This window comes from Ananas comosus, linkage group 20 (genome assembly GCF_001540865.1).
Source record: "Ananas comosus cultivar F153 linkage group 20, ASM154086v1, whole genome shotgun sequence".
NCBI classification, from domain to species: domain Eukaryota; kingdom Viridiplantae; phylum Streptophyta; class Magnoliopsida; order Poales; family Bromeliaceae; genus Ananas; species Ananas comosus.
Window position 1 is genome coordinate 9,202,197 of NC_033640.1, and position 11,645 is coordinate 9,213,841.

General features: G+C 37.2%; 2 protein-coding genes across 4 annotated transcripts; both read left to right on the plus strand.

The window, feature by feature from the left end:
* On the plus strand, window positions 346-5,038 carry LOC109725490 (protein CPR-5). The gene is made up of 5 exons (XM_020254694.1): window positions 346-853; window positions 2,685-2,741; window positions 2,824-2,859; window positions 2,958-3,671; window positions 4,150-5,038. The coding sequence occupies exons 1-5, from the start codon at window positions 398-400 to the stop codon at window positions 4,681-4,683; spliced, it is 1,797 nt and encodes a 598-aa protein (XP_020110283.1). The 5' UTR covers window positions 346-397; the 3' UTR covers window positions 4,684-5,038.
* Window positions 6,913-11,233, plus strand: LOC109725319. 3 transcript variants are annotated; one of them, XM_020254462.1, is made up of 5 exons: window positions 6,913-7,503; window positions 7,608-8,290; window positions 8,395-8,484; window positions 9,621-10,346; window positions 10,780-11,233. In XM_020254462.1, exons 1-5 carry the CDS (start codon window positions 7,395-7,397, stop codon window positions 10,816-10,818), a joined length of 1,647 nt encoding a protein of 548 aa, XP_020110051.1. In that variant the 5' UTR covers window positions 6,913-7,394; the 3' UTR covers window positions 10,819-11,233. The 3 variants fall into 3 exon arrangements, with proteins under 3 accessions (XP_020110051.1, XP_020110053.1, XP_020110052.1); XM_020254464.1 differs by having other exon boundaries at window positions 6,913-7,485; XM_020254463.1 differs by having other exon boundaries at window positions 10,545-11,116.

Consider the following 11,645-nt stretch of genomic DNA (forward strand, 5'->3'; position numbering starts at 1 on the left):
TTTTTAGTTATAATTATAGTTAAAAAGTTTTAAATCCAATAAATTATCTATGAATAAATATTTCAACATTCAAAAAATAATACTATAATAACTGTAAACTTACAATCATGATCAAATTATTTTTGGGAAAAATGTGTTGAATTTGTTGTGAAAAATTGGAAGGTTATTCGTATATTATTCCTCTCAATTTTGTTGGAGGCAACGCGTCTCTTTCCCTTTCCCTTCCAAATAATTTACCCCCCCAAAATTCCCCGTTTTAAAAATTTAAATTTTTACTCATATATATCTTTTTTTATATTTTATAATAATATAAATATGAATTAGTTTCAAGTTAATGCGTCGCCTTTCCCACTCACTCTCGTCTCTTCTCCTCTCCTCTCCTCTTTTCCCCATTCCCATGGAATTTCCACTCTCGCGAACCCTAGCCCCATGCTCCACCCATTCCTCCTCCAAATCCCACAACCCTAGAGAATCTACGGCGGCGGAGGAGGCTCCGGCCCCGGCGGCGGCGGAGGAGGAGGAGGAGGAGGAGGAGGAGGGGGATTCCATCTGCGGCGGTGGCGATACTACTGCCACCGCCGAGGCGGCGCCGCCCCTCCGGAGGAGCTCAGGCGATGCGATCGCCAAGGCCGAGATTCGGCGGACCGGCGCGGCGTCTCCTTCCGCTTCCTCTTCTGCGTCCTCCTCCTCCTCCTCCTCCTCTCGTCGGTCGCCGCCGCCTCGCCGGAGAGGAGTGCGGCTGAGGCGGCGCCGTCGCGCCCTGTGGGTGGCTCGTGGCGGCGCCGCATCCGATTATGGGCTCGGGGATCTCGCCCTTCCGCTTGGGATGTCCTTCGCCGCCGTTATCGCCCAGGTAGACGATGCTCGCTTAGCTAATCACATTTTTTGGCGCAAAATGTGAAATTGAAATAACTATGACTCGGAAAATTCTTTTTTTTTTTTTATTAGCTAGGGCCATTTTGATTGCAAATATAGCTCAATTCCTCCAGATGGATATAATTACTATAAAAAGGAAAACTGCATTAAATTTGATCTATTTGGCACTTCTACTTATTTATAAGTCATCTTTTAAGGCTTTGCATCCATCACTGGATCATTACAATTTTATAAGAACATGCAAAATACTCTTTTTGAATCATGTCTATAATTTTAAGGTCAATGATTCCTTCGATTGTCGCAGGGGTTCAGAATATGAAGGTTACCTAGTTTGATAATAAATGATGCTTATTTCATACTGTAACCTATACCTAAACAGCTGAAACTGTAATAATAGTGTATTTTACGTTAGTCCCACTTGGTTAAGTAATGGATCAAACTACTTATAGAAAAAGAATCTCTGTTTCCTTGAAAAAGGTTTCTGCGTATAGCATGAAGTGAAGAATAACTTATTCTGATATGAATGCTTCCGGAAAAAGTCTCCACTTTTACTTCTAAAAATGGTTTTTTTTAAATTTTTTTTAATATCTGTATAGATTGATGACCCCATAAGTTACATTGTCCTCAGTTTATGTGTTCTTCCAGTGATCAGGCTTAAAAATCCATCGGCAAAGTTCCTGCCTATTGTAGAGGAAGCACCTTTTCATTTTGTGTATAATCTGTGAGTGATGGATTGATGCCTGGAAATAAGAAAAGGAAAATTGGAGATCACATATTAAGATAATATGGGTAGGCCTTCCTTATGTTGATAGTTGCGTTAGTTCATATTGACTGCCCGCTTTCAAGTTTATCGATGATAGCTCTCCAACTTGGTTCGAGTCTGTGGATGATAATTCTTTACATTTTGCTCTTTCTATCCTATTTTGGAGGATAGCCAATTTATGTAATAGGAAAATCTAGCAACTTAAAGTTAAGATGTCAGCACATTTGTATTCAAAGCCTAAGTAGCTTCTAAAAAGGTTTTGCCCGACTTGTGGAAACTTCTAAGGCTCATCAGCTCAAACAAATGCAGGTTGTAATTTAAGATCAGAGGTAACACTTTCTTTTGCCTTGGGAAAACATGAAAGACTATTAGCAAGTTTGGGTATTGAAATTTGCTTGCTGAGAACAATATCGAGAACCTGCAAAATCCGATCATCTTGGCTAGCCGACAACAACAAGTTTTGTGAGATAAACCAGGCTCTCTATGAACTGCTCGGTCAATCGTCAATCTTATATTTTAACAGTTTGTTCGTCCCTTTATCTGTATTTTCATACTTCACCTGGTCACAATGTGACTAGCTTTCTTTTGGTTTTTCGAAAACGGGGAACTTACTTGTTTTAGACACATTTCATGTGTAAATTCCTTAGTCTTCACGGAACACCAAAGTTTTATTTTCTTTTTAATTTTTGAGAATCTCAAAATTCTGTTTTATCTAAATAAATTTTGACTCATCAAGTCCTCTGGCATTACAATATTGGTCTACTGAATTATTAGACTTCCCAGCCCGAGCAAGGAATAAAGTAGCTGCCACACAATATATGTTTTTAACTCTCAGAAGAGATATTAGATGCCTTTTGAAGCCGATGCCTGGATAACTTAAATTGATTAACTAACTTTTTTCTTTTGTATTTTTGTAACACCAGAGAACTCGACTTTTTCAATAAGTTGAATTCTTATCATTCATTGGGCTGAAAGGCTTAGCAAATTGTTGAGTTCAAATCACATTAGCATTAGTTAATAGGTTCTTCCTCTTCTTCTATTTCAGGTTTTGGAAGGACTGAAAGTTTCAGAAGAAAGATTACCACCGGACCGCCTTTCAATGGTACATTTTTGACAACTTTGGCATATTAGTGCAACATAGATAAGAAACCTTTTGTACTTTGCTTACGTCAGTTTACATGCAGATTTGTACCTCAGCAGTGAGAGAGGCAATAACCAATGTAAGTATTTGTTCTGAACTAATAGTCATTGCTAACTTTCCTTTTTAAGGAGACCTATCCTATCCATGCTGAAATATGCACATTGGTTTTTTGACTAGATATATGGTGAGAGGCTTGATTGTTTCATGAGAAATTTTGAAAAATCATTTTGCAGCACGTTGAAAACTCTCCATGTTATCAAGGTAAAATCTAGCTTTGAGCATGAAAACCCTGGTTGCAGTTCATTATTACAAGAAAGTCCTCTAGAAAATCCTGGTTGTTGTTCATCTTCACAAGGAAGTCCTCGAAGTGTGCCAAACTTGGTCACTCCTGATTTGAATAGCATCGTTGAAGAATTTGGGGAAAATATCCCATTGAATTCCATAAACAGCCAACTTATTCTGCATGGACAAGCTAATCAGCAACTTGCTCACACTTCTCACAGAAGATCTCATCCTAAGTTCAATAATCACATCCTAAATACATTTGAGAGATCTGTAAAGGAGCAGGCTCGCACTAACGACCTTAAGGAAGTTGAGATAGGCCTAACTATGAGAAAGTTGCGCCTAAAGCAGTCGCAGTTGGCTCTTAGTTCCTATTCACATGTGTTAGAGAAGATAAAGATATCTATGGGTATCTCGAAGGCTTCGTTTAGAGAAGAGAAATTGAAGAACCAGATGCAGGATACAAGGCATGCAGAATTCCTTAGAAGGTGCATAGATCTTATGGTCACCGGCTTGATTATCATGGTTTGTTGTCTTTTGTATGGAGCTTATGTTTATTCATATAGACGGATCACCGAGGCTACGTCAGCTTGTGCAGGCATTTCTAAGGTACATTCAATTTGATTGATGGGATGTTTACCCCAAGGGGCAGACATGCTTTTTTGAGTTGAACAGTTTGAAACACCAAGACCTTTTCATTAGATACGTTTCAGTAGTAGCTTCCTGCTGCTGTTACAAGTTGAAGCTTCACATTGAAGCTGTTGCTTTTGGAGCTCAAGGCCAGTTTATCTCTGCGGAGATTTGTGCTGTGGCAGAAGCAGAAGCTTCAAAGTGAAGTTTTTTTTGTTTCCAAGGCCCTAAGCTAGCTTTTCACCATAGCATAAGCTTGATTTTTTGTTTCCCACAAGCACACATCTGGTGCTTCTTGGAGCAAAGTCGTTAAGAAGCTTGTCTTTGCTTTTTGCCACAGCCAGAACTCCATACTTTTGGTTTTGAGTTGAGAGGTCGTCCGGAAGTATACATTTGAAAGCATCTTTCTCTTCTTAGAGCCATGTGTAATACGCGATTTGAATCTTTTCTTCTCCAGGAGTCCAAATCATGGTGGATGCCGAAGCCAATGGCGTCTTTTAATTCCGGCTGGCTTACGTTGAAATGCCATTTAGTAGCTCTGTCCCAGATGTTCTTCGGTGTATTGATGATTTTGGTCATTGCTTGGTTGGTCCTCAAACGTTCATCGTCGTCCGGACCGAATATGCCTGTAACATTCATGCTCACACTGTTAGGGCTTTCCTGCGGCTTAACCGGAAAGCTGTGTGTGGACGCACTAGGAGGGCATGGCTATTGGTGGCTTCTATCCTGGGAGTCCCTCTGCTTGCTTCATTTTTCCGCAAATGTATTTCCGTCAGCTTTTTACACTATGCTCTACGGACCTGTTTTGGAATCTCAAGGAAGTGAAGCCGTTCGGCTACCATACTGGTTTAGGCGACACTCTTTCTACGCTATGCTTTTGCTTATTCTTCCTGTATCGGCGGGGTTGCTTCCCTTTGCATCTATTAATGAATGGAAGGGGCATTTCGCTGAGAAGGTGAAATGGAGTAGGGCAGAGGAGAATATGCTTTGACAGAGTTTAGAGAAGTGATGTGATCAAAAGTAGTAGTTCGGTGATAGCCGTCGCACTTCAAAGAAATATTTATTCAAGAGCGAGTTTGAGATATTCATGTATATGTAATGATAATTATCGAGTGTTTCAAGTATTTCTCATTGAGTTGCGAGCTTGTTCCTCGTTAACTTATTCTGAAAAGTCGGTGTCGTCGATGAAGATGTACTACTCTGTCGGTCGTACTCTTCGCCAGAAACTTCTTCATGAGATGCAAAGTTTAACATGGTCATTGATTTTGTTGTTTTAATGTTGTATCCGATGTTTGCTCCTTGTAAAAACTGCGAAAGTTTGCGAAGAGTATGTGCAATTCATTGGATTTGCGAGTTTTGATGCAGCAAATTTTGAGTTCGAAACAAAGGGGGAAACAAAAGAAAAAAAAGAAGCTTTTTATCATCAGTCACATCCCTGATCACCATCAAATATGCTAAGTACAAATTTCAAAGCAGTGTATGATCCAATTTGGAATGTAAATTGATCTGTTGAAAAGTAGGTAACCAATTAATCGTTACTATTTAATGATAAATTTTTGTGATTGCCCAATTTGTAAGCCATAAAAGTAAGAAATCTTTGACAAGACACAGTGGATTCCATTTAAGAGACTCAGAAAAATGGAAAATTTTTGTAGCTTAGAAGGTATTCTTTGACTAAGTACAGGGTGTAATTAGTAGGAAAAAAACTCAAACATATTAAAATTTTATTAATCTCGGATTAGGTCATTTTAATCATGGACTGTTTCAATAATAACATAACTGCTAAATAAGTATATGTTTTAACTTCAAATAAGTTGAATTATTGCAAGCTATAGCAAAAAATATTTTTTCAAAAACACTCTTACAACTTTTTATTTTTTTTAATTTCTTTTAAGTTTTTTAATCGAATCAAAATTCATTAAAATCGATGAGTTCATCAGCTATTAAAACAGTTAAATTTAATATAATCAACATAAATTGTAATAAAATTTCATTTAATTGAGAAAAATAACTTAAAATTATCCATATACTTGGGCTTTTGTAATGATAAAAACGTATAGAACTTGCCTAATCTATCGACTATTTTGAGTAGGCTATCCAATTCTTTAAAAATTTTAATTTTATTACCCGTTATTTTAATTTGTTTAATTTGAGTTAGTCAACGACTTTTTGACTTTAAAATTTGAATATGTCATTTATCTTTACAGGTTTATTTAGTGTACTTCAGTACTTCATATAATTCTCGCGACTATAAATCTATTAAAGTAATAAGCTTACATTTTTGTAAGAGAAAATTAGTTTATATTTTGAGGTCAAAGTATTGTTCACTAGGTCAAATCAAATAAATTAAAAGATTCAATATTAAAATTAAAATTTAAAAAAAATTAAATAATCGATTCAAAATGGCCGATAATTAAGTTCTGTAAGTTTTTATAATTGCCAGAATTATAGGGCAGCGCTTTTTTATACATCTCCTGGGGTAAATTACCTGGTAGATCCCTATTCATTACTTTCCACAAGTCCCTAATCGTTTTTACTCAAGTTATAAAAAGGGGCAATTGCTTATATACCCTGAAAAGTTCTCGACTTTCTGATTTATTTTTCTTAGAAGATTAATATTGAAAATATTTTTTTTACATTTTAATTTGTTTCCAATATATCTCTAGAGTTAAATTCTATTAATAAACTATTAGCAATAATTATTATCTTTATGAAATTACTATTTTACCCTTTCAAATATACCTTTCCACCATCACCAATTTTTCTTATTTGCCCTAAAGTTAGGGGCCAAAAAGTATTTTACTTTTAAATTTTTCAAAAATACCCTTCTACCAGTACCAGCATTTCTTATTTGCTCTTAAGCCAAGGATAAAAGAGCTATTTTAATTTTTTTAACTCTGGTAGATATCTAACTCACGTTTAACCCAAGTTAACTTAACGAATGGTAACTGTAGAGATATTTTGGAATAACTGAGGAATATATGAGGGGTGTATCGGAAAGAAAAAAAAAAAATAGGGGTAATGAGATATTTTTTAAGTTTGGATTGGTGTATAGATAATTATCTCTTATAAAAATTAGAGTAAATAAGCGGTTGATAACGTAATTGCGATAATTAGAAGGTTAGAGACTTCTACGTAATTTACCCATCCTTCTGTGTTATTACGTTTTATTACGTTTTTTTTTAATTTAATTCGACAAAAACAAATGGAGAGTGCTCCATTCTCACTAATCTCTCCCCCACAACTTAATGGTTAACAAATAACAATTCATAACTATCCCATTCCGTACGCTCACTCTAGGGTTTCGCTAGGGTTTCTTAAATCCCCTCTCTCCTCCTCCGAGGGTTTTGGTGCTCTTTTCCCTTGCAATCACGGTGAGATTAGGGGTTGTTTAGGGGTTTCTTTTGAGCTATTTCACATTAGGGTTCATACTGGAACAATGAGAAGTTTAATCCTAGGTTTTTGATCGGATTTGAGGAATACCCGATTCATATTACCTTCCCTAAGACGGTTTTGTGCAGTGTTTATTGGGTATTTGTCACAATTTGTTTTGGATTTGATAACTCTGTTAGCTCCTGTAAAGGGTTTTTGTTGTAGTTGTTGTTGTTGTTGTTGGATTGGATGCTTTGTAATTGAAGGAAGATTAGTTTTGAGGAGAGAGGAGTGGAAATTGCTTACATAGATGGTGGTCTCGGCCCTGGCATGGAGAGAGGTGAGCCGGCTTTTAAGCCGGAGTGGTTGAAATCGCCGAACGGGGTTTTAACCGGCAATGGCAGATCGAATCGGCATGCTGGTACTTGTTCTAATTCCGGTATTATTATCGCACTGATTTGTTATTTGTTCTTAATGTTACTTTTTATTATTGTTATTTCCATGTTGGTCTTTTGTGGTAATTAGTGCAATTCATGTTTGTAGATGAATTTGGTTTAGGGGTTTACTCTAGAAACCAGTTGTCGGTAGTAGACCGCGAGAGAAATTTGTCGTCTTCCTCGTGGAGGAGCACGAGTTCGAACGGTTTGAGGAGTCACGAAAAGGATATTGCGGGGAAATTGCATGGTTATAGTAGCTTTGGTAGGAGTAATAGGGAAAGAGATCGGGACAGGGACTTTGATTTGCTGGATAGGTCGGCCTGCAATGGTTTTCACGACCATTCAGAATCTTTTCTTTCAAGTCAGTCTGAAAATGATATATTGCGGCAATCTCGCTCTGTCGTGTCAGGGGAAGGACCAGGGAGTAATTCCATTAATGGTGTACATTCTAAGGATAGTATAGTTGGTGCCTCCTTTGAAAAAGAGTTCCCAACCCTTGGATCTGAGGAGAAAAATCGACGACAGGATGTAGGCTGGGTTCCGTCTCCGGGTGGTAACACCCCTATTCAAAGCATTTCTTTAGGTCTTGAAAGTCGGGATAGTGCAGTGGCCACAATTCCTACTACTACTGGAGCTAATGGATTAGGATTTTCTTCTATATCAAGAGCTGCTTCCGTTAGCCAGGTTGCTGCACCCGTAATTGCGTCAACAGGCTTAAGCACGAATACAGGATTAAACATGGCTGAAACAGTGGCACAAGCTCCTTCACGGGCTCGCACTCCGCCGCAGGTAGACTAGCTTATTTGTAACATAAGGTTGCTTTCTTGATTTAGCGTATTCATTGTCATGTTGCCTAAATCTGCCTATTGTTGCCTTTATCTTGTTTTTACCAGTTATCTAGTGATATTCAGAGGAGTGAGAAGCTGACTCGTAGACAATGTGAGCAACTGAGGCCTGTAATGCCTTCAACGCCTAGAACCTCGGTAGGTTCTTTACCTCTTTCCAGATTATGCTATTATGCTTCTGTGATTATTAAAAATCATTCAGCAATGTATAGTGCGATATGGTCAATGTTGGAATAACATTTTCTGCTTCATCTTACAAAAGAGAAATGTCCCATTAACAGCCATTTGTTTGGTGACCTCTCATCCCAATACATCCAAAATTTGTTTTACATGGAGAATTTATGTCTCTCCTTTTTTTTATGATAATAACCAGTAGTTTCTTTGAGTCTTTGTTGTGCCAAGTGGTCGACCACATATATTTTGATTATGACTCTTGACACCTTCCGGTCGCTTCAGTAAGAAGCAGGGTATTAAACTGCATAATGCTGTTGTCAGTGAGTGTGATTTTAAGATGTTTACTGTTAATCTGTATTGTTTACTGTTTTAACTCCAAATATGTCTAAAATTAGTCTGTATCCTCTAAATTGGGAATTTAATATTTACTAGATCAGATTTAACTTTTCTTATTCTATTAAATTAAATTTCCTATTCAGATGAGGGTTTACTATCTGTATAGCGTTGGTCGTGGTAATGCCTAATGATACAGGCGGTCCTTATTCGGCCAAAATCCAAATATCCAAATCTGAAAGGGCACATTTCTGTTAAAATGGTGGGGTTAATGCAAAAGTTCAGTTTTGTTTGCTGTTAATTAAAAAAAAAAAAAAAGTTCCCTGGGGTGGTTCAATTGTAATGCTGAAGCCAAACAAGCCATGTGCTAATACAACTGTTTTGTGAGAAATTAATCTTTCTTTCTTTTAGCGATAAAAGGATTCTATCTACGTATATGTTAGAATAACATACAAATTCTGTAAAAAAAATAAAAACTTTCTAATTGTGAGAGAAGATGTATGATTGCATTTGGGTGTTCCTTGTGAAAGTTTTGTTTGACTGTGTTCAGTAGAGTCTCAGTTTGTTCTGTAGTGTTTTTGCGCTGAAAGAAAGCAAATCGTTATTTCTATTCTATTTTGTTTCTTTGCTTGATTTTTCTTTTTTATTTGCTTAATTTTCTATTTATTATACTCTTTTGGTGACGTGTCAAATGACTGAGTGTCTTACCAACTTTTGTTTAACCTGCTACTCTTGGGATAAAGTTACTCATCTGCACACCTTTTCAGGTATCAAACTTGTCTGATAAATCAAGAAACAAAGTATCAAGAAGTGGAGATTCCAGCACGGCTCCTAAAACTGAACAAAAGTTTTCTCAGCATGTTACCTGTCTGCATACTCCACTTAAGTCAGATTTTGCCAGGCCATCTCAAGTTGGGAGTTTTCTAGTTCTAAACCGTGAGAGAAATGGCCTTTCTCCTACCACCAAAGGTAATTCGAATATTAGCAAAGCTGCCAGTCCTGTTGGTCTAGCCGCATCTGCTTCTTTGAACAGCCCAAATCTCCAAAAGCCGAAAGCTGATAGCAAAGTTACTATTACGTTTTCACCCCAAGGCTCATTCGGTGAAAGGAGATCACACTTGCAAGCAAAGGATAGGCTCGAGTTCTTCAACTCCATACGGAATAAAACCGTAAACAGTTCTAGTGGTATGCCCGAACCGGGCTCTGTTTCGAACCTGTCCAGCTTCGTGGATTCAAGAGAGCAGGCTGTTAATAATAAAAAGGATGGTATTGCTGATTGTGAATTGAAATGTTCCGAGAATGGAAAATGTGTTTGTGAAGACAAAGATGCTTGTGAGGAATCTGAGAGGCTTTTACATGTTAATGAAGATGCCAATGCAATTTCAGAACCCGTCGACCCAGAAGAAGAAGCCTTTCTAAGATCACTCGGCTGGGATCAAAATGCAGCAGTGGACGTTCTGACAAAGGAGGAGATCGAGGCTTTTAATATTAAGGTAAATAAATTTTGTTTACATGCAATGGTTCTTTCTTTCAAATAACTACCGACTTAGCCCTTGAAGTTTGACCTCAATTTTCGTTATGCCCTTCTAGTTTTGATTGTTTTAATCTAGTTCCTAAAGGTTTAGTGAAATAATGGCAAGTTATGTAGGTTGACCCTGGCAGCGAATATGCTGATGTGACATTTTTTGTAGGTGGTAGACTGCAGACTATGTTGAAGGACCTAGTTATTACACGGAAGAAATTTCATCAGCTAAGCTATTAAATGGGAAAAAAAGGAAAATCTGAGAATGTAGTTGTAATCAGGATCAAACTTCCGGGGCTAAATCTATGAGATACTACCTTTTCTTATAGTTTTGTGTTCTTAGAGAAGGATAGTTTTGCTTGCGCTTACACAATGGTGACTTCTTTTACCCATCTTCTTTGTAGTACAAGGAGCGCAAGCAACCTTTAAAGCTGTCCCATTAGAAGATTCAATCTGTAACTGGTGTTACTGGTGTTACAGCGGAGACCTCTGCCATCCGTTTAACTGGTATTTGATGAAAGTTAGACTGAGCACATCTGACATCGAACTCGAAGCATGAGAAGTTTTGTTGAATTATATCTCAGATTTTAGGCCTTAGAAATTTATTCCACTAGCCTGGTAGTATTTTTCGCTTGGTTACTTTCTTTTTAAATTTCTTGTTGAAAAAAAAAGGAGGGTTTTAGTTTTTCTTTTTTTTTTTCCCTATACTTTTTTTTTATTTCCCTTTGCTGTTAAAGGAAATGTGAAAATGCACAATAAGATGCAGGTTCTTTTTTTTCTGGGCCTTGGAGCTACATCAGAGTGCTATGCCCTGTGAAACAGAGGTTTGAAATAGAGGTTGGTTTCTTTTGCCCCATTTGTTTTACTTTTTCTTTTTGACTCTATGTGGAAAGTGGTGGAAAGTAACATGGAAGCTTCTTAGATTAGCTTTAGGAGTTTCATATTTTGGTAATTATTGTTGCCCCCTCCCTTGTAGTCATTCTAAATTTCCATAAAAGTATTACCAAAGTTTGTGAGATAAATTTGAAACTAATTTAGCAAAAGTTTGAAGATAAAAGAGTTTGATGTTTAAATTTAGATTTATTATTATTTTTTCTGTACATGTTATGATCATAACCGATTTTGGTAGTTTCTGAGCATTGTTTGGGGCTTCCCTACTTCTTGATGCATGTGAAAAGTACTATTTGATGATGCTCTGTGATTATTGGCATTTTTGGGCCACACTTTTCAGATTTTTGGCATGTATGCAAGGATAACATGCTTTTTCTAA